Source organism: Theropithecus gelada, chromosome 3 (genome assembly GCF_003255815.1).
Source record: "Theropithecus gelada isolate Dixy chromosome 3, Tgel_1.0, whole genome shotgun sequence".
NCBI lineage: Eukaryota > Metazoa > Chordata > Mammalia > Primates > Cercopithecidae > Theropithecus > Theropithecus gelada.
In genome coordinates, this window is record NC_037670.1 from 173,211,661 (window position 1) to 173,235,476 (window position 23,816).

The 23,816-nt window shown below is 36.8% G+C and overlaps 1 protein-coding gene across 6 annotated transcripts in view; it reads right to left on the reverse strand.

Annotated features, from left to right (window-relative positions):
• EZH2 (enhancer of zeste 2 polycomb repressive complex 2 subunit) overlaps nt 1-23,816 on the reverse strand; it is a 77,675-nt gene that overhangs the window by 20,696 nt on the left and 33,163 nt on the right. For 3 of the 6 annotated variants that reach the window (XM_025379824.1, XM_025379823.1, XM_025379826.1), the window contains exons 2-7: nt 19,611-19,734; nt 18,960-19,061; nt 5,808-5,924; nt 2,915-3,035; nt 1,921-2,061; nt 654-756 (exon numbers count right to left, since the gene is read on the reverse strand). In XM_025379824.1, coding sequence (XP_025235609.1) covers nt 654-756; nt 1,921-2,061; nt 2,915-3,035; nt 5,808-5,924; nt 18,960-19,061; nt 19,611-19,727 — 701 coding nt within the window. In that variant the 5' untranslated portion in view covers nt 19,728-19,734. Of the gene's footprint in view, nt 1-653; nt 757-1,920; nt 2,062-2,914; nt 3,036-5,807; nt 5,925-18,932; nt 19,062-19,610; nt 19,735-23,816 lie in introns of all 6 variants that reach the window. The other 3 variants (XM_025379821.1, XM_025379820.1, XM_025379825.1) reach the window with 2 other exon arrangements.

A 23,816-nucleotide genomic window follows, 5' to 3' on the forward strand; every position in this document is an offset into this window, starting at 1 on the left:
GAATCAAATTCATTGATATGATTCAAATATATCATGGAAAAGGATATATCAGTTTTAACTAAACACCAAATTTTGCTATCAGTATCCAGATAATTTTCCTGTAAATCTACCACTGTAAATTTTATGTGCATATGTGTGTTTATGTGTAGATATAAATTATTTATTTATTTTTTTTTTTTTTTTTGAGACGGAGTCTTGCTCTGTGCCCCAGGCTGGAGTGCAGTGGCGCGATCTCGGCTCACTGCAAGCTCCGCCCCCCTGGGTTCACACCATTCTCCTGCCTCAGCCTCCCAATTAGCTGGGACTACAGGCGCCCACCACCTCGCCCGGCTAATTTTCTTGTATTTTTAGTAGAGACGGGGTTTCACCGTGTTAGCCAGGATGGTCTCGATCTCCTGACCTCGTGATCCGCCCGTCTCGGCCTCCCAAAGTGCTGGGATTACAGGCTTGAGCCACCGCGCCCGGCCATTATTTATTCTATCTACAGGAAATATTTTGTAATGCAGAGTACCACAGGTACATATGTTGCTTCAAGTATCTTGCAAACATTGTAAATAAAGTGTAGCGGCTCATCCACTACATTGATTCCATTTTAATAAACCAAGAGTTACATACCACACAGGGCAAGATTGCCTCAAAGGAACATATCTTACTTTTCCTTTAGTTCTTCTGCTGTGCCCTTATCTGGAAACATCGAGGAAATGGCTTCAAAAATTTTATCAGAAGGAAATTTCCGAGGTGGGCGGCTTTCTTTATCTAAACAGGAGAATATGAAAGGAAAAAAAGAATGGAAGTAAACAAGTTTTCGATCTTTAATTTTCTCCACCCAACTACGTCTCTGTAACAAAGTTGATTTTCTAAGAAATCATCTCAATTTTGTGTTTCACTTACTTCTCACATGCTTTACATGTGTCTGTGGAATACCAGTCGGTCAAAAACAAAATTCAAATATGAAAAGCTTTAAGAACACTGGGAAGCAGAAAACCTAGGTTCCACTCCCAGCTCTGCTACTAACTGATTTTTGTGACAAAGAGTGATCACTTTACCTCTTGGGTCTGTGTACTCATCTGTAAAATGAAGGAGCAGAACTAGATGATCAATAAGGTACCTTTTTGTTATTTTCTCTTTTTCAAATATGCTTCTTAAGAAATTGCTATTTCACCCGCCAAATTATTCTATGCTGCTTTAACATGAGCTTTGCCAAGTAGAGAACACCAGCTATTGTCTCTGTTTCTTCCCAATAGTGTAATCTTATAAGTTACTTAACCTCTCTAAATCTATCCCCTCAAATAGAAAATGGATCTGATAATAACATCCACCTCATGAAGCCATTATGAGGATTAAGTGAGCTGGTGCACATGAAGTGATTAGTACACAACTTGTACATAGTGAATATCAATATGTTATATATTATAATGATGCCCAGAGAAGCACACAAAAAATTATGTTCTTTGCTAGCCAAAGGAAACAGAGACACTCAAGTGAAGATAATGTTGCAAGTAATATGCTTTTTTCTTTTTTTCTTTTATCTTTTTTAAGGCAGGGTCTCACTCTGTCACCCAGCCAGATTGTGAAGTGGCACAATCACAGCTCATTGCAACCTACACACCTCCTGGGCTCAAGCAATCACCCTGCCTCATGTTTTTACTTTTTAGTAGAGATGGGGTCTCACTATGTTGCCCAGGCTGGTCTTGAACTCCTGGGCTCAAGCAATCTGCCCACCTTAGCCTCCCAAAATGCTAGGATTACAGGGTTAGCCACCTTGCCTGGCCATAATATGCTAATTTTGATTATACTGCTATCAGTGTGACATTCAGCGAAGAAAAAGAGAAAGAAGAAACTAAGCTCTACTTCTACTCTTTCTACTGTTTTTGAAAGAAAGCTGTAATGGCTACACAGAATCCTAATAACCAGGCATACCATCTCGGTGATCCTCCAGATCTTTCTGTTTTTCTTCTCTTTCTTCAGGATCGTCTCCATCATCATCATCATCATCATCATTATATTGACCAAGGGCATTGACCAACTCCACAAAAATTTCATCATTTATAAACCCACATTCTGAAATGCATCAAATGTCAGAAACACACAGGGGAAGTAGTAATGTCAAAAGTTTATGTATCCTTTTTCTACTTGGACAAAACAGGCATAGATAGCCTAGTAACTAGCACTAAAACATTATTATTGAAATGAGGGGAGGAAAAGATAAGATCATTTTCAAGACTGGCGTTAGGCAAAGTTAGGAAGGAAAATTATCTTTAATACCTGCTACTTTCTGTTGAATAGTCCCTCCCCAAAAGTTTCTAGTAGAAAACTGAATTCTCTAGGAACTGATTGTGGCTTTAGCCTCCTCCCAAACAATGGATCTGTCCTTTAACTGATGACTTCAGATCCTGCTTTCTGCTGATAATGACAATGGATGATGACATTACAAATATTATCCTTTCAGACACTTTAACAGGGCCTCCTGGACACAAAAAACTGAAACCATGACTCTAATGATTGAATTTCAGGTACTGTAGTCCCTAGAGGAATAGTATTTTTGAACAGTAGGGGCTGCTGGAGCCCCCACATGCCACAGCAGAGCCCCAATCCTAATTAATTTTATTACTAAAGAATCTTAAAATCTACATACACTCAATTTCTATTTAATTTACATGTTACTGCCATTATAATTTATGTTATAACCAACTATGCGTAATTATCAGGTGGCAAACATGATCCTCCTAATTTTCCCAAAAATAGTTAGGGAAAATACTGAAAGTCTCAGGCCTGGGCCCAGGTTCAGTCCCTTATAGTTCAGTGCAAAACTTAATTTTAATATTAAAATTTTTCTCATGCCCTATGCCTTATAAACAAAATTATCTCTCAATTCTTTAGCCCCTTTTTCCAAGAGAAGCAGCATATGGCTCACCTCTATCCCCGTGTACTTTTCCATCATAATTTTTTATTAGTTCTTCAATGAAAGTACCATCCTGGTCTAAAACTTCATCTCCCATATACGGAATGTTATGTAAAACAGTTTCATCTTCCACCTAAAAATAAGAAAAAACAAATTTAAAAAGCAGGTTTATTCTAAGTATCAAATGTGAAATAACTAAAATACAACCTTTTTTTCATATGTAGATGTCTTTACCCAGTTCTCCAGATTTAAAATACTAGTCAGAGAGCAAACTCTAAAATGTATCAAAGAATAAAAAGACTCCTCTCGCCAATAAGCGTATCTGAGAAAACTGTTGACAGGAAAAAATTTTGATTCAAGAAAAAATACTGCACTTAGTCTGTCATCAATCATTAAAACTTACCATTATTTTACATACCTCTAAGAAAGAAAAAGATGCTCTAGATTATGAGAAGACATCATCCGTTTGTTTTTCTGTTTTTTGTTTTTAATTTGAGACAACTGTCTTACTATGCTGCCCAGGCTGGTCTCGAACTCCTGAGCTCAAGTGATCCGCCCGCCTTGGCTCCCAAAGTGCTGGGATGACAGGTGTCTGGCACCATGAGCCACCATGCCCAGCCATCATTGGTTTTAAGGCACACTTTAGATGTTAATACAGGATGATGAAATATGGTATTATCAAGATCCATATAGACCCATCCCAAAAACGACCATAAGACTCCCAAATTCCACTTGATGATCTGGTTATTAAAACAGCCATTAACTTGTAATAGTTTAAGGTAAAATGAAAAAAAAAAAATTAAGACATCCAATATAATAAAATTCTAGGGATGTAGAGTATTGATAGTCCATTAAAGTTTATGCCAAAAGGATATGTACTTATATGTAAAATAAGAACATTTTACAAAAACATAAAATATTTCAATATTTAGATGAATGAGATGAATATCAAAGTTGACAGTGCTAGTAAAGATGACAGGTGAGTTTTTATCAAGCTTTGGAAGACAACAGAGAAGAAGAGCCAATCAAAGAAAAGTTAAGAGAGAACAGAATACTTAAGAATACAAGGGAAAGAAAGCTGACATTCATGGGAGGAAGAGCATTTCCAATGAAGAATAAAAATGACAGTAATCATAGATAAAGACTGGACAGTTCTGAAGCACACGTTTAAAAAGACTAATTCCAAGTGAAGACAAGTCTAAATCTTAAGAGGCCTTTGAAAAGGATATTGGTTAAAAACAGAATTTTAGAAAGATAATTCTGACAAGCAGAATTGGACTGGCTATGCCTGACTGGGAGGACACAGCAGCTCTTTAAAGAGTGAGATGGCGCAGGCTGGGCCCGGCACTGTGATCATGGCCCACAGGGAAGAACACGCTGGAAAAGGCCATACATGGGACTACTAGCAGGCAGGAAATGCGGGAAAAAATCTCAAATAATCCCTAGGTAACAAATTTAGGACAACTGGAGAGTTCATAAAGATAACAGTACCATAGACAGACAAGGAAAAGTGGGCTAAAAGGGTAATTAAAATGCAGATTTTAATGTACCCATATATTCAAATTCAAGATTATGTACACACTAGAGGCCTGTTTTCATCTCATTTCACTAATCTCATTTAAACTAGGGGTTGATTTCTTTATATCTAAGCCAAAATTAAGTGACACTTACATATTTTGTCTTTTCAATCATATCCACATCATCCTGCCCACCAAAACATATCCTAGTTATAATAAAGATTGTGTGCCTAATCTGCTTTGGTCAGCAAAATCAGACAGGGTCTGGCTCTGTCACCCAGGCTGGACCAGCAAAATCCATGGATGATTCATAAATTATATTTAATGAAAAATTTAAATACCATATTCTTCCAGAATTTCAGTCTGTGAAAACATGAAACTTCCCTCAAGGTCATGCAATGTAATTCTCAAACTACACTCAAATTTATACAACTACAGAAGAGGAACTGAAGTTGACAATCTTCTGTACAAAGTTACTAAAAAATTCCCTAAAGCAGTTCACCAAGGACTTCCATCAACATTTTATTAGCCTTTCCACTTTATATATTAATTAAGTAATACAACTATATATTTTTTATTTAGCAATGCAAGTCAAGAACACATGCTTCAGTTTCTCTTTAGCATTTTATTACAAAAGCTGCTGGGTCAGAGTTAGCAATGGAAATATATTTCAGCTCATGTTTTATAAGCCCTATGAAATTATATAATGTACATTATCACAATAAAATGCCACCTAAATTGTTTTAAATAGTAAGTTCTCAATTAACAAAAACCCAAAGTCAGATTTAGACTATAGGACACTGACTTTTTTAAGGATAAGAACTATAAGCTTCATTCCTTTTTTGTTTGTTTGTTTTTGAGACAGGGTCTGGCTGTCACCCAGGCTGGAGTGCAATGGCACAATCTCAGCTCACTACAACCTCCGCCTCCCTCAAGCCATCCTTCCACCTCAGCCTCCTGAGTAGCTTGTGACTACTGACATGCACCACACCCAGCTAATTTTTGGTTTTTTTTTTTGAGGAGACAGCGTTTCGCCATATTGCCCAGGTGGATCTCCAATTCCCGGACTCAAGTGATCAGTCTGCCTCAGCCTCCCAAAGTGCTGGGATTATAGGCATGAGCCACAATGCCCAGTCCATCTTTTAAATCTTTTTAATCCTAGGTATGGTTACTGCTTAACACTTTTCCCTTGGAGAATACAGGAAAAGAGTAATACTGCACAGGCCTTAAAGAAACTATATTAATCAATTTTTAAAAATTACTTCAAGTGTTATTTTGATAGCTTTTCAGAATTTATACTGTCTTGATTCACCTTGACAGTAAAATTATCTATGCTTTTTTATTTCAAATAAGTTATCAAATAAGCAGAAGATATCTTATTTACATACCATAAAATTCTGCTGTAGGGGAGACCAAGAATACATTATGGGTACTGAAGCAACTGCATTCAGAGTCTTTAATGGGATGACTTGTGTTGGAAAATCCAAGTCACTGGTCACCGAACACTAAAACAGAAAAAATAAAATTGACTCTTAAAAGGACAACCTTAAGCTGTAGCCATCATATTGTAAAGAGATGCTGCCTACCTAAATATTTAATTTTGAAAAAAAAGGCCTTACCTAGGACAGTAAAGTGGTCATATAAACCAAATAGGATTCTCTCTTTTCTCTCTTTTACTTAGGGTGAAAAAATGCTTCAAATTTTCCAAATGTTCAAAACCTCCAACCCTTCCCATACTTACCAATATCAGTAAGAATCAAAAACTGTACTTATGTGAGATTCAGCAATCTGATTAACTGCTCCATGCTTTTGCTAGACATTTATTTCCTAGCTCATCCTTCATTTCTCTTACATTCCAACCACACAGAATAATAATATATATACCAAATAAACCACTTAAATCTTACTTAACAAGAATAAGAAAACCTGTTAGGTTATCTTCCTTATCTTTATCTTCCTTTTTTAAAATCTAAGTGTCAACTGCTGATATTATCAGATGATACATAAATATTAAGGGTAATGGGTTTGTGTTTCAATCACAACAAAGTAAATTCAAATCTATTCTGCAAAACTGTAATCTCTGAATTATAATATTAGCTAATTACTAAGTACTTTTTATGTGCTAGGCTATTTTAAACACATTACATGTCTTCTATTTAATCCTCATTATAACACTGTAAGATGGATACTATTCTTAGCCCCCATTTTACAGGTGAGAAAACTATAGAAAAGAAAGGGTAAGTAGCTTGCCCAAGATTGCGCATGGTTCTCGGGCTAGAATGTAAACTCCAAAAGTCTGACTCTGGAGCCCCTGCTCTTCCCGCTCCTCACATTGCCATGATGCCGTACTGCTATAATGTGTCAGTGCACATAGTCCCTTGAAACACCATATTTCATACAATCTATGATGACAGCGATTTCAAGGTATACCATTGTGTTCTGTATCACTAAGAAAAAAGTGCTGCCAACTAAACAAAGATATAATCCGTTCTTATCACAGTGATTCTAAGATGCATGTTGGTTTTGAATGTTAAATGTGAAAAATTTTGCATCTTTGATTCTCTGAAATATGGCAAAACTCTGTGCCCAAATAACCACAGCACTTTTCACCCTGTCTACAAATCCGAGATTCCTTAAAGAGTACTACTGCCCAAGTGTAAGTCCTCCAGAGCCTTCTCAAAAATATCCTAGACATACATTCATAATCCACAATCAATGAAAATAGAGCAAAAAAGAAGTGTAGTAAAATGAAACTGAAAAATCATATATATATACACACATACATATTAAATGTTTAAATTTTTTATTTAAAATGTCTTAAGAATAGCAGAACGAGGTGTGGTGAAATTCAGAGTAGAAATCTGGCATATGCGCCACACCTGACCCTCAGCATTGGGTTGCATCAGGCCAGTGGGATAATCTCTCAATCATCACAGTCACTGCAGCACAAAAATAATTCCTTCCTTAGTGAAAGTAAAGGTTTAAGGATGGAGTAGTTAGAAAGAACTGTGACAGTGATTCATCCATTAATTTGCTTTCCAAAAAGGCAAAGATAAAGATCATAATACTAATAAGGCTCATAACCCAAGTAAACAAGACGGTGTGAACAGTTTACTAACACTCCAGAGCCCATAATCTTTCCCCTTCCTGCTATTTGGCCTCTGATACAATCCTTCATCCATCCATCCATCCAATATTCCAATAAAAACAGCAGTTAACATTTATTGAGCACGTACTATGTTGCAGGCACTGTGCTAAGTGCTTATATACATTATCTTAATTATTCATTACAACCTTATGATATAGTTTTAGCATCAAAACTTCACAAATGAGGACACTGAGGTTCAGAGAAGTTATATAATTTGTCTAGTCAGAAAGGTAGCAAATTACAAAACCAGGATTAAAACCTGGATTTAAAGTCTGACTGCAACACCCGTGAGCTTAATTAATTACTGCACTGTAGTTCTTGCCCTTGCAATGCTCATGGGGTAAAATAACAATTACAGCCATGCAGTATTTACTATATAAAACAGAGACATGGCTGGGCACAGTGGCTCAAGTGTATAATCTCAGCACTTTGGCAGGCCAAGATGGGCAGATCACTTGAGCCTAGAAGTTCAAGACCAGCCTGGGCAACATGGGGAAACCCTGTCTCTACTAAAAACACAAAAAAATTAGCCCAGCAAGGTGGCACGTGCCTGTGTGGTCCCAGCTACTTGAGGGTCTGAGGTGGGAGGATCACTTGAGCCTGGGAGGCAAAGGCTGCAGTGAGCTGTGATCAGCACCACTGCACTCTAAGCCTGGGTGACAAGAGTGAGACCCTGCCTCAAAAAAAAAATAAAATAGAGACATATGACAATGTAATAGGAGCATTTCCTCCAACAACAACTTATTAGTACTACCAAGTCTTCTTTCCTTCCTTCTACTTAACTGGGAAAATTTGGGGGTGGAGGTGCTTATAATTACTGAATATAATGAATATAATTAGTGATACTGATAGTATTAAATACTATCCAGTGACTTAAAGTACAAAACAATTTTCATTTCTTAAAAAGAAAATTCTGATTTTTTTTACATTTGGCAGGAATGAATAAATTCTGTGGCTTCTGAAGGAAGAAGTGCTTTTAAAGCTTAAGGGGGAGTGGGCTGCCTCTCCAACTCTGACTTATTCACCTGCTTTAACACCTAATTCCAAAGTCGCACATAAGGGTTAGAGAATGAATATTGTTTTCAACTACGAGAAAGGAGCATTGGCTTTGCTTCATCTATGGTTGTTCTAGTGATATAGCAAATACTCTGCAAATCCTGAATGAAGTCAGCTGATTTTTCCCATTAACAGAAAGAACTTATGGAAGCACAGAAAATATTAAGGCACAGGCTGCAGCACTACATACTACTTCCAATCCCATACCTCTGTCATACCCCAGTATCCCATCGCCTCAGTTCTGAGTCATGCGAGAGTCACTAAGAAACAAGAAATAAGCTCTCTGAGGGCAAAAGCAGCCGAGCCAAGTGTGGCTTCACCTCTATCTTGAAACGATACTCAGCACAGTGTCTCAAAAAAACAGTAGGCACTCAAAAAATGTTTCTGGAATGAACAGACTACATTTGATGACTTTCTCTAATGGAGACTTCAATTTCTGTTTAAAGCTAAGAGAGCACCTATTTAGAAAACTGATGGTCTACCCCCACCTCATTATATTTCTAGTATCTCTAGAAACCTATCCCATTCTTTAACTATTAACCGTGACTATTAACCATATTCCTTTCATTTATGAAATATTCAAATGCAAAAGCATTTGTTGGTAAAAACAAATGTGGGATTCTTATTTATTGACTTACAGAAAAATTACTCAAAAATCCCAGTTACTTACCAGCAACTTATTTTTCTTTGAAAATGTATCATCCTTGACAGTTTACATAATTAAGTCTCATGTCACTCAGAGTAGTGAAAAGAATTTTTACCTCATGGGTCTCCACATTTCAGCTGGTCAGAGCCATGTGTCCTGGACTCAGGAACTTACTAGGAGACCTTTATCAACAAATTAGATTCTCTAATTCCAGTTCCAACTTGAGGATCACACAAGGAAGTTAGAGATGATTCTTCATCAATGGTTTAAAAAAAAAGGGGGCAGGGGCTAGATTCATTACCAAGGATGCTACATTTTCAGAGAAACACAGTTTACTGGTAAGTAATCAGGTTCCTCTGAGGATGGATAGACTTACATCAACCAGCTGGTACAATAGGCGACTGTGTGGCTGGACCACTGGGAGCTGGAGAGGGAAGTCAAGCCAAAAATAGTAGTTGTAGGAGTACACAACCAAACTGAGACTCTTGGCAGAAGGCTGGTTCCAAGTAAAAACTGTGTTATGGAAAATCGTAGAGGGAAGAGCAGGTGAATGGCCTGCAGGGAAGGGAAAGAAATTAACACACCCTACTATGTGCCAAGCACTGTGCTAGAGACTTTACCAAAGTTAGCTTCTTTAAATTTCACAACTACCCTGTGAGGTAGGTATGACTCCCCATTTTACAGCAGGACATCCCAAAGATAACAGTCATGGCCATCCTGCCTCTGAATAACCTTTAACATGATAAGGGCTAAGTCCAACTTTCATATAGGGGAAAATATACAATCAGTTAGCCAAGTAAAAAATATTCTCGGATACTGGTTGGTCCATTTATTTCATGCCAGAGACACAGTGAACTGTTGACATTGTCTAACATCCTGTAGCCTTTCCATGTGACAACAGCGAGGAAGGTGCAGGAAGGTCGGCACTCCAGGAGAGGAAGAGTCAGAAGAAAGCATCAGCTGCCGCCAAGTCTAGAGAAAAGCTGGGGGTGATTTCTGAAACTACCCTATATTCTGCAGGATTTGAGGAAAGAAAAGATAATACACCCAAGTTTTAAATTAGCTAGCCCTTCTGGTGAAAATGACCATGTATATAATTTAAGTTCAGGCTACTTTTACGCAAAGGAAGCACTGAAGAAAAACTGCAATGAGATAAATAGCAAATTTGGATAAACAGAAGCTCAATAATGGAAGTGAATTCATAATCAGGTTGAGAAGGCAAAATAGGGGAAGGGTGACTGAAGAAGACACTTGAAAAGAAATGAGTGGCTCCTACAGGAGAAAGGCAGAAATAAAAATGGAAGAAAAAACCCTGTAAAGGTATCAACACAGATGTATTTAATGAAAGCAACTAATCGAGTGTTGGAGTTAAGGAATGAAAAAGAGTAATTCATATCAGATTGTAAATTATTTCAGTTTGTGTTGTTAAGTATTTGTTACAGACTGATTCCAGATTGGGTGAAGAACCTCTACCCTACAACACAAGGGTATTTGCTTCTCAGTTCACTTTTATCCTGTAAGTGACGGTTTCTACATTCCAAGGGGCAGGGGATGATAACGCAGCATTTAACATAGGATATTTGGAATACAATATCAGAAAGTTTAGACCCCTTTTATTTTTGAGACAGGGTCTAGCTCTGTTGCCAAGATTAGAGTGCAGTGGTGCAATCATGGCTCACTGCAGCCTCAAATTCCTGGGCTCAAGTGATTATCTCACCTCAGCCTCCCAAGTAGCTGGGACTACAGGTACGTGTCACCACATCTGGCTAATTTATTTTTTTTATTGAGATAGTATCTCATTATGTTGCCCAGGCTCAGAGGAAATTTAGATCCTTAAAGCTCTTCCTTGCATCCTACCTTCAGAAGCTGGGCCCTGAATGAAAGGAATAACAAACATGCAAACCTAGTTAATCCTAGGTTAAAACCCTGAAAGGCTGTTAAGGTAAATCATTCCCTCATCTGCAGCTTTGTGGAAAAACTCCAGTTTTGCTAAGTACTGGAGATCAGAAACAGAATAATCATCACAGGACATAGGCACTCAAAAAAGTACATGAAGCAGGTAACAAGAGCGATGTTCATCCATCACATGTAAACTCAAATTTCTAATTCAATAACACTCCTGTGAGTAGAAACAGAACAATTTCTGTCACTGGGGGAAAAATAACTGAAATGTAACAGAGAGTATTACATAAATCTATAGTTTATATAGGCTGTGGTAGTAAAATGGTTTTGAAGCCTTGCTAAAATCAGTGGATCTGGGCTTAATACTATAAAGTAGTAGAGGTTCGAGTTCAAGTGAGTGGGCAAGGCCAGGCGCAGTGGCTCAGGCCTGTAATCCCAGCACTCTGGGAGGCTGAAGTGGGCGGATCACTTGAGGTCAGGAGTTCAAGACCAGCCTGGCCAACATGGTGAAACCCTGTCTCTACTAAAAATACAAAACTTAGCCAGGTGTGGTGGTGCACGCCTGTAGTCCCAGCTGCTCCGGAGGCTGAGGCGCAAGAATAGTTTGAACCCAGGAGGCAGAGGTTGAGATGAGCCAACATGATACCACTGCACCCTAGCATGGGCAACAGAGCGAAACTCTGTCAAATTAAAAAAAAAAAAAAAAGAAAGAAAGAAAAAAAAGTGAGTGAGCAAGATGGCACAGGCTGTGGTTTCTGAAGGGAAACACTTCAGGTCTTGCTCGAGTGGTAAAACTGCCGAGGGAACTACCAACCAAGAAGGCTGATTCTGCTCATCTTCGAAAACGAATTTACAACTGCCCCTCACTATTCATTAATTTCTCAGTAAATAGTGTTGAAACAACCAGGAAACTAAAAAGAACAACATTAAAAACCAAATCCCCTACTCATTCTTTACACCAAAGGAAATTCCTGATGGGTTAAATGATATTAGAATATAAAAATGAAAACAGAGAACTAAAGGAAAGATAGGTAGATAATTTATAATCTTGAAGTGAAGAAAGACTTTTGGAACCTTTAAGAAACACAAAACTTAAAAGAAAAAGAAGTGTATAACAAAGTTATACCAGAAACAATATCAAAATGGGGGTAAAAATCTGCAAAACATACGACAAAAAAACTATTTTTTGTTTTTCGCTTTTTGAGATTGAGTCTCAAAACTCTGCCTCCTGGGTTCAAGGCATTCTCCTGCCTCAGCCTCACAAGTAGCTGGGACTACAGGTGCCTGCCACCACACCTAGCTAATTTTTTTGTATTTTTAGTAAAGATGGGCTTTCACCATGTTGGTCAGGCTGGTCTAGAATTCCTCATCTCAAATGGTCTGTCCACCTTGGCCTTCCAAAGTGCTGGGATTACAGGCGTGAGCCACTGCACCCAGTCAAAAACTAGTATTTGTAATATACAAAAAGTCCTTATGAATTGTAAGAAAAAGCCCAACCTAATTGTACAAGATCCAACACTGTAACAGCCAATTCACAAAAGAAATATAAACAAACAGTAATTGACACTTAACTTCACTAATAATTAAGACACGGTATAACAAATTCTAACAAAGTTTTACCTATTGGACTGAAGATTAAGATTGAAAACATTGTGTTGAGAATACAGGTAAACAGACATTCCATAAACAGCTGGTGGGGGTGTAATGTAAAACTTTTGAGGGTGCATTTGGTAATATCCGCTAAATTTTTAAATATGCATATCATTTTGATCTAATAATTATATTTCTAGGAACTTCTACAGAATTACTCAAAAGATGCAAGGATGTATATGAAGTTCACTACAGCAATGATTGCAAAAGTAAAAACTAAAAATCTAAATATCTATCAAGAATGGGGCAATAAGTTATGGTATATCCATAATGTCAAACATACACATTTTTTAAAAGAATGAAAATTCGACCAGAGGTTGTAAAGTGATATCCCAAAATGGAACGGATGTATTATCTGGCCAATAATTTTTAAAAATAAAATACATATTATTAACCTTGTAGTATATACAGAAAATGAAATCTGAAAGACTAAAAGCCAGAGCAGCTGGACTACAGGGACTTTTGCTTTCTGTTTTACCTATTTCTGTGTTACCTAAATTTTTACAATAATCATTTTACAATGATCTGTTCAGTGGAGAGAAAAACAAAAAACTTTTAAACTAGTTTCATTAGCCCGAAAGGTAGTCACATTAGCTAGTATAAAACTGCCTTGTCAGGTAGCTTGTGAAATGTGCCCAGCCTTCCCAAAATGTTACTTAAGTGATATTCTTTTATAAAATCTGCTAAGAGAAGGTAAGACAGAATCCTAAGGAGTAAATTTAAGTCAATCCCTATTATAAAGCTAAATTATGAAAAAGTCCTAGATCTAATGTAATTTTCTTGTTTCTTCGGAGATTAAAACAATTTCTAACCTTCCAGATTAAGCAAGCATTTTGTTTGTTTGGATTTGTTGTTTTATTTTTTAACAGTTGTCAGAACTCGGTTTTGCATTTGGGGATACATGACATTTATAACAATAATTTATAAAACACAAACTATATACACAATATTCTAGGAGAAAAACCACAAATGAAAGCAACTTCTGCTAGTTTTATTAGTTGCCTAAATTTGACTTTTTAAAATTCACCCTTTAAACTGAAGATACATAATCAAATTTAAAATATAAACATAATAAATGACATGTATTTAATATATAATGTTATATAAACTCAAATGTCCTTTTTTTTTTTATCTAATCCTTTGGAAAAGCATAAAAAGCTTACATTAGTTTACGTTCAAAAGGGGAAAAAAAAAAAACCCTTATATGATCATTTAAGAAATGTTACATCTATTTCGGCCTAAATCAAGCCAGAAAGAAAGCAAAGGCTGCATGGATTTACAAGTTATACAGGTGGGAACGACTGACAGTTAACCTAACAAGACTCAACTCTCCAAGTAAATACCAACAATAGTTAAAAAGAGGCAAGGAGTCACAGAAAGCAACTCAGAGACCGCTTCCTTGAGTCGATAAGAATGAGTGTATATGTTCAGACTAAGAGTAAGACACTTGAAGAGCCATCCACTTAATTCAAAGACATGAGAAAAGTGACGAGCTTTCTGCTATATTCGCTCAAAAGGCTCATGAGAATCTAAACCTATAGGGCCTATAATCCTGAAATACATAAAGAAACCATGCTACTACACTCGAATGTATCTGAGTAAAGTACACTAAATTATACATGAAATACACTAGGATACTATTTTTTCTTTGTAAACAGTAACTAAATTTTCATTTACAATTAACTGAAGGAACTTCATTACTAAATCAATAAAAAATGCAATCGAGTGCTGACATGTAAACCAGGTATTTTTCTTCTCCTTCAACAAAAATGTTAAGTCCAAACTGCCAACATACAAAAGAATTTGCACATTATTTTGATAGAAGCTTCTCCCCCCAAAAAACATCTGCTAATATCAAATGCTAAGCAATGAACTTACAATCATTTCAAATATTACTAAGAAGAGCAAATGTGTTAATATTTAAAAGTCCAAAAGTTTTTAAATTCTTCATATGAGGACCATGATCCCCTTCTGGTGCTGCCTCTATTTTAGACATTCTGAAGCCCCAAGAATATACACCAAATTCTCTCTATCCATTAGTAAACAAGATACAGAACTCTTACAAGAACATTATATTCTGGGAATCTAGAAATGCATATTAGCAAGATGGATTAAATTACTAAACTAATCATACCATTTGCCCGGAAGACAGGCATTATCTAAGCAAACCTCTCTTTAAGTCATAACACATATAGAAAACATTTCGATATGAAGTCAGTGAAGAAGTGTCTTGTGATTATCAGCAAGAAATGGGCAGATGTACGAAAAAGAAATACATTAATGAGAACCTCAAGAGTAACTTTTACACCAGTTTCTTCATTAAAACTCGAAAAAGAGACACACTGAAGAATACAACTACCAATATGAAGACCTACGGAACATAATTATTACTGGTTGACAAGACAAAGTTACGAAAGTCACCTAGAAACAATTCCTTGACCAACAGCGACATATTATGGGAATAAAATGTACATCCCTCGACCTATACGTATTGATTAATGACACTGTGAAGCTGGATGCTTCTTTAAAAGATTAAAAGATTAATAAATGTAAAACATGTATAATCACTGTCTTCAAAAAGTCAGAAGTGTTTTTTTTAAAAGTAAACACATTCTGTATTAAAATTCTATGAACAACACTGCTTAGATTCTGTAATCTCAATAACAAAAAAGAGTTACCCCAAAGTATCTTAAAAACACATTAAGGGACAGGTACGGTGACTCACACCTATAATCCCAGCACTTTGGGAGGCCAAGGCAGATGGATTGCTTGAGCCCAGGAGTTCGAGACCAGCCTGGAAAACATGGCATGACCCCGTCTCTACAAAAAAAAAAATTAGCCCGATGTGTGTGGTGGCTCACACTTGTAATCCCAGCACTTTGGGAGGTCAAGGTGGGTGGATCACCTGAGGTCAGGAGTTTGAGACCAGCCTGACCACTATGATGAAACCCCATCTCTACTAAAAATACAAAAACTAGCCTGGCATGGTGGCATATGCCTGTAATCCCATCTACTCAGGAGGCTGAGGCAAGAGAATCGCTTGAACCCAGGAGGTACAGGTTGCGGTGAGCCGAGATTGCACCACTGCACTCCAGCCTGGGCAATAAGAGCGAAACTCCATCTGATAGATAGATTAGATAGATTAGATAGATAGATAGATAGATAGATAGATAGATAGATAGATAGAAATTAGCCCAATGTGGTGGTATGTGACTGTAGTACTAGCTACTCAGGAGGCTGAGGTAAGAGGATCGCCTGAGCCCAGAAGGTCAAGGCTGCAGTGAGCTGTGATTGTACCACCGCACTCCAGCCTAGGCAACAGAGAGAGACCCTGTCACAAAAACAAAACAAAACCACACATAGTAAGAAAACCACATACTAGAGATGTGGTCTTTGGGTTCAAATGCAGAGCTCCCTGACCTGAAGTCAGCATCTAAAGCACTCACTTCAGTAAACTTTTGTCAGACATTCTTTACTAAAATAACCTGGAGAAAATCAGTCATTTTCAAACTGAGTATATCCACTTCTACAACTACAAAAACGGTAGTGTAAGTTTAAGACCTGACAAAAGAACTAATGATTGTCATTGATTTGTCATGCTGCAGAGGACTTAAATTGAAGACACCAGCATTTACATATAATTAGCTTATAAAAGCAAGCAGTTAATTAAAACAATGCTATAATGGCACTTCAAATGTTGAATGCTATAGACTTAACGTGTTTGAATCAACACTGCAGTCGGAAATTCTGCCAAGCCTACCACTAGGAAAGTCTTTGCCAAACAAGACTCACTTTTATTTTCTCCTCCTGCCTGACCTACTTCAGACTAGAATCTTTCAAATATATAAAAGAAATAATATGTAGATGGAAATGCTTAAACCAAAGAAAAATAAACAGGGATATATTCTCATCTGAAAAGTCAGGAGGTTGGACCATGAGACCACTACGCTCCTTTTTAGCCCTAAAGCTTTATGATTTATTGTGATAACACCAAGAAGTTTACCACAAACAATATAAACTTTGGCTTCTAAAAGTCAGTGATGATGGTTTGAAAAGGGGGAAAGGGGAAATAATAGATGGATCATCTGAAGCAGGATCAGCTACCCATACCGGCGACAAAAAAAAAAAAAAAAAAAAAACGAATGATCTTAATCAGGTCAGAGTTCTATGCAACAAAAACTGAATTCCTAAGGCTGGGGATTATTTTCCTCCTTTTCCCCCATATTCTGTGAAAATGTTTATTCTCAATCCGTGTGTGTGGTACTGTGGAAGTACTAAGTTTAGACAACAATTTTGTTTTATTAAAATGCTGATTTCTTCTCACAATTTTTCACATAAACTCACGAAAATTAGGTGTCTTTATATTCAGTGACTTGTCGCCATTTGACAAAATTTAAAAAAAATTTCAATTAGTAATATCCACTTGAACAAACAATACTCTTAAATTTAATGCCAAATATTATACTATGAGCAATTCAAGTTGTATGTAAATAATGTACTTCACTAATACTTCATGTGTCTGAGCAAAGTGTGCTCTTCTGGGCCCACATCAGATCATTAGAGCAGGCAAACTGACTAAATGCTTCTAAGGCTCAGTTTCCTTGCCTGGATTTAAAAAAAAAAAAAAAAAAGCATATTACTTCTTATCATGAAGATTAAATGAGATAATGTGTACAAAGTACCAAGCACAGTAACATATCATTACTGCTGCTGACTTTTATTATAAACCTAAGTTAGGCTTTTGGTAGCATTCTGAGATTCATTATGGGTGGCAAAAATAGGTTTTCCATGTGAATCTATCTAATTTCTCCAAATTTCTAAGATTTATTCCTCCAGAGAAAATGAGGTTTTTCCTTCACGTCAACATTTCTAAAAGGTCACCAGATAAAAACTTTCAAAACAATTACTTAAAAGCCCCATCCTTATTCCCTTTAAGAACGTTTTGATGGGCATCAAAAAGAATCCCTTTCCCCCATGCCACTGACCTCTAACATCTAGGCTCTGGCCTGTACCAGATGTTGAGGAAAGTGTCAGTGTATAATAAATATTTATACAATTACAAGTCAGAGCTTTACAGAGGTGTCACCTAACAAATGCATAAATGGCTAAGAATCATTCCAAGTGTCACCATCAAGACTACAAGAATATCACTGAAATCATCATTAGGATTATGTCTGCTGCTGCTGGGATATCACTGGCAAGTATTTGAAGCATGTATGTCACACAATCTCCAGAAGGCCTCATACAACAGCAAATTGTTGCTTGTTAAATAATGTTATATTAAAAATGGCTACTCATTGAAAAATTATCTTAAATTCCATTGTTTAGGTGCTTCTCATATTTAGACATTCAGATAAACAATCTACCACATAGTGTAATTTTAATTCCAAATTACTCTTTCCCCTTTTGCTTCAACTCCCCTTTAAATATCCTATGCCATGTCTTTCTATACAACGCAGGCACTTAAAAACAGAAATGCCTAAGCTATTTAGGCTTTTGCCATTTTCTTCTCATCTTGCTGCAATCATGTTTTAACGGGATATTTAATTATAGATTCTACCATAGATTTACTGCCTTTCTTTGAAAATAGGAAACTCTTGGAGTAATTAAGAGCTACCTCGTTCAGAAAGTACAATAGAAAAAGAAATTCCAATCTCTCAACACGAAATTTAAAAATTCTTATAGAGAGGCTTAGCCTTTGAACAACATATATAATAAAAAGCTTTCCTGTTCATGAATATGAAAACATTTCTTACCACATGGCTAATTCAAATTGGGGTTACAACAGTGAGTCAGAAAACCTTGCTCTAAATAGTGATCTGATGAGGATATTAAAGAGTATTTGATTTAAAAGTTTTTTTTAATCAACATTCTTATAAAATCTAGGCATCTACCTAGTTCAAAGTATATTCCAAACACTTAGAATTCTGTTATAGAAATAGCTAATAGTGTGATCTACAGCAGCCATTAACAGTTGCACATTAAAAAGAAATAGCAATAAAAAGATGGACACCCTGAGGTCAATGATTTCCTCCCAATAACCACACAAATGTTCCAAAAGCAAAAACCAAAAGGTGATGATAATTACTACAACATGTTATGTTAACCAACCTCCCTAGTCCCGCGCAATGAGCTCACAGAAGTCAGGATGTGCACAGGCTGTATCCTTCGCTGTTTCCATTCTTGGTTTAAGATTTCCGTTCTTTCCAAAATTTTCTGACGATTGGAACTAAACATACTCTTTAAAAAAAATGAAGGAGAGGAGAGGAGAAATTGTTCATCGTTAGAAAATGTGTAACACCTCTAAAGCTGGTTAAAAATCTAGTGTATTCTCAAAAATATCAAGAACATTTTCTTAGGTGCATATAGATTTTACACTATAGTTTCCCACATTCAAATAATACAAAAACACCACATCTATTATTTTATTGCAAGTGGTTAGAGAACAGGAAACTATTGCAATGCTTTGTTGACTTTGTGTGTGTGTGTATTTTTTTTTTTTTAATCACAATGACTTTAAAGACATAAAATCATGAAATGCATCCCTTTATATTTAGGTCCTGAGTCTGCACATGCAAATAAAAGTATACTAAACAAACAGTGATTAATGTGCATGGCATAATGTTAAGACAGATCAAGAACCTAAGCTTCCAAGTATTCACTTATCTTACTGTAAATACAAACTTAGCTAGAAATATATTATTTTAAATAAAAACGTATTGAACTTAGGAGAGGAAAAAAACCTATCCTTAATTGTATATTCATTTTTCACAAAAGATAAAATTATACCTTTACTTCATCAGCTCGTCTGAACCTCTTGAGCTGTCTCAGTCGCATGTACTCTGATTTTACACGCTTCCGCCAACAAACTGGTCCCTTCTCAGATTTCTTCCCAGTCTGGCCCATGATTATTCTAAAAGCAATGGTTTCATATTAAAATCACTAATCTAACCAGCCTGAATATGATCACCTGTGTTTTAATCAGCAGCAAACTAACAATCAGTGAAGAAATGACACATATTACACTGTTGGTATTTGCAGAAAGGTGCTCATTTGTGCTGCATGGTTAAATCCTTAAAACATTTCATTGAAAGTTTAAGTTTTTATTTAATACAACTTTTAAAATATACTTGTATTTACAAAAATTCTACACTAAATTGTAGCCATATTAAAGGAACATGATCCCATTACAGGAATTAGGTATATTATATCACAACCTAGTTTTTAACTCTATCAGATCCACATTTGTGGAGGGAAGAAAATATAAAGACATATCCTAAGTTTTTCATCATTAAATTAGCTGTTACAGGAGCAAGGCATAATGGAATATAACTGAAAAAGGTAAATCCAAGAAAAAGTAAAATTTACAAACAGTACTAAAAGTAGAAACCATATAGTTCACCATATAACAAATATACAAAGGTACTCTCTCCCCACACACGGAACCATGCACCTTTCCTTAAACACTGTGATAAAGTCTGTATTTTTGCCTCTTGTGTCACCTTTATTAACACGAGGGGTTTCTGCTATCAAGCAAAAAGAGGAATGCAGGAAATGCAAAGTAAATTATTCTGCCTTATCTTTAGTTGCAGGCTCTAAGAACCAATTACGTTCAAATGCATGGACAGCTTATAGTTCACCCGATGTCTAATTCATACTGCAGAGTCCTCACCTTAAGTCTAAACAAGCATCTTTTTCTAGAACATTTTCTCCTAAAGTATTAAAATCATACTGTACCTTCAAATTATTAGCAGGACATTCTCTGTCAGGCTGTGCAACACTTTACAGGCCACACTAACAATTTGTGCTTTATCTTAAGAACAATGGAAGCCACTTTTAGTGTCTTAAGTAAAAGGGTGTGGGGTGAGGGAGTAAAAGAATAACTGCAACCAGGTTAGATGCTGCAGCACAGCATCCCGACAAGGGGTGACAGAGGCTTCTACACCGCACTGGCGATGACAGGGAAAAGTACATGAATTCAAGAGTTGGTTAGACCAGAACTTCCACCAAATGATGATTTAAATATGGAAAGTGAAGAAGAAGGTGACTTTCTGGCTTGAACAAATAAATGAGTAGGGCAGGCTTCATCTATTTGTTTACATAAAAACCTCATGCACAGAGAAAACTGCCTAAGAAGAAGATTTAGAATAAGAGTCCTGAGGTCAGTGGGTAACTTTCTACAGAAATACTCAATCACCAACAGGTGACAGAGAAAGCAGATGGCTGTTTACTCAGAGCTGTAACAAAGGGGCAAAGAAATTCATTTTCTCAAGCATGTAATAAATAATTATGACCCAAGCAGTTTATACAAACTTGAATAAAATGAATATACAAATATTATTAAGTCCTCACCCCAGTGGAGCTGATATTCTACCTAAGATAGAGGGGAAAATATAGTATGAAATAGACAGACGTACTTTAGTATCCCTGGGAAATTGGTTCCAGGACACCCCTCGGAAACCAAAATCCACAGATGCTCAAAAGTCCCTGATATAAAGTGGTGTAATATTTGCATATCACCTATGCATAGCCTCCTATATACTTTTTTTTTTTTTACTTGGCTTCCTGGGATATGAGAGACTCCAATATACTTTAAATCACCTCTAGATTACTTATAATCCCTAATACAATGTAAATGCTATGTAAATAATTGTTATACTGTATTGTTTAGAAAAGAATGACAAGGAAAACAGTACAGACATGTTCAGTACAGATGCAACCATGCTTTATTTTTTTCTGAATATTTTTTATCTGCAGTTGGTTGAATCCATGAATTCAGGATCCATGGATTTGGAACTCACAGATGTGGAAGGCTGACTGTTCACACAAAAGCACTTTGGGGGAAAGAAAAGAATATTAGGAACTGCAGAAGGATGGCAGGAAAGGTAACAAGTGAACTCAATCTTAAAAGTTGAGCTGGATTTCAAAAGGCAAAGAAAGAACCTAAAGGAATCTTAGGTCTGAGCAAGAGAAAGCCGGACAGGGGGCAACTAAAGTCTGGCTGGCAGACATTTAACAAGGATGGACCTGGAGAGTAAAAGTCACAAATTAAAAGGACTGAGGACCTGAAGGGAATGAAGAGATAAGAATGGGCAGGAACGTGACTATGCTTGACATAAAGAAGGCTGATGAAACCACCAAGATAGAACTATTCCAAGTGAAAAGTTTCCAAGTGTGGCCTTGCCTGCGAGGTGCTAAAGTGGAGTAAAGCTGAGAGTCACTCAGATTGAGAAGACTAAACTCAAGATGACCCCAGCTTTGAGGTAAAGCAGAAAATGGTGTTAGGAAGGCAGTAAGGTGGGACCAAAGGACATCAAAGATGGGAAGAAACTGGAGCATTATTTTTTAAAAATAATTTCATAAAAATAGTTTTCTTCCTATCTGCTAGTTAACATGTGAACTTAATTAATTCTCTGCAAATTATTTAAGACCACTTAGCACTTCAAAGGCCTAGAAACTAGAAAGAAAAAGGAATCAGATAAAAAGGAATGATCTGTAGCCTCATTCGCTCATAAGCTAATCACCTCTAGTCCATCTATTGCCTAGACAAATTTCTCCTTGGAGGTATCACCCCTGTGCAATAAGGCCTAGGGTAGTAAACGTGTTTAGTTTTCACTGATGTATAATGTGGGTGTTATTACTTTTTTTTTTTTTTTTTTGAGACCAGGTTGGAGTGCAGTGGTGCAATCTCCGCTCACTACAAGCTCTGCCTCCCAGGTTCATGCCATTCTCCTGTCTCGGCCTCCCAAGTAGGTGGGACTACCAGTGCCTGCCACCATGCCCGGCTAATTTTTTGTACTCTCAGTAGAGAGGGGTTTCACCATGTTGGCCAGGATGGTCTCGATCTCCTGACCTCATGATCTGCCCGCCTCAGCCTCCCAAAGAGCTGGGAGTACAGGCGTGAGCCACTGCGCCCAGTATATACCTTATTTTTTAAGGTGTATATTTTATGTCTTGGTGAAGACATTAGATAGCATTTTGTTTTAGTACTAGAACTGTCCTTGTCTAATATTCTGGAAGACTTCCCATGCTGTTTCTAGCATTAATAACATACCGAATAAAGTATATCATGACAAACCTACAGTGTCCAGATAGTTCTTTGAAAGTGTAGGACTAAATAGGTAGATCTCTGAAAAAAAATTAAAATTTAAGGTACCAATTAAAAGGATGTTTTACACAAAACAAACTCCCACCATCATAGCATTTACAATATACTAAAATCATATTTTCATGTTTTTCACTCTACTCCCACTGTAAGTGCTTCAATAGCAAGAACCACTTTTACTCATTTGTAAAATCCCAGAGCCTGTGTGTGCCTGATAATTGTACAGTAGTCCCCACTTACCTCCCAAGACCGCCCCCCCAACCCCATAGCAGATGCCTAAAGCTGCAGATAGTACTAAACTCTACATATACCATGTTTTTTCCTATACATACACACCCATGAAGTTTAATTTATAACTAAGGCACAGTAAGAGACTGACAGCAATAACTCATGGTAAAATGAACAACTATAACAACATGTTGTAACAAAAGTTAGGTAGCTATAGTCTTCTCTCTCAAAATATCATAACATTTTCAGACTGTGGTTTGACTGAGTAACTAAAACCTCAGAAGGTGAAATTGTAGATTGGGGGTGGGGCGGCTATAGACTTAAAAACAAGCAAACAAACAGGTCTATTAACCCACACCAATAACAAGCAGCTTGTATCTTATCAGCATATCATTTGTAGAGTGTAGCTACGGGTATGAAAAGCAAGGGTGGCCTATCCATGCTTGAGCCAAAAAATAAGGTAAAGTGCACCCTATTATCAAGAAACCCCCTCAAAAGGAGATAAATCGCAGGGACAGTTAAGACCCTGTGGTTCAGTTGACCCTACCAGTCAGAGATCTTGAGCCTAAAACTTAGTTTCCAGAATTTCTTTTTAAAAAGGAAGCTGATACTGCCTTAAAGACCTTATCCATAAAACCTACCTCAAAGTCTGGCAACAAAAA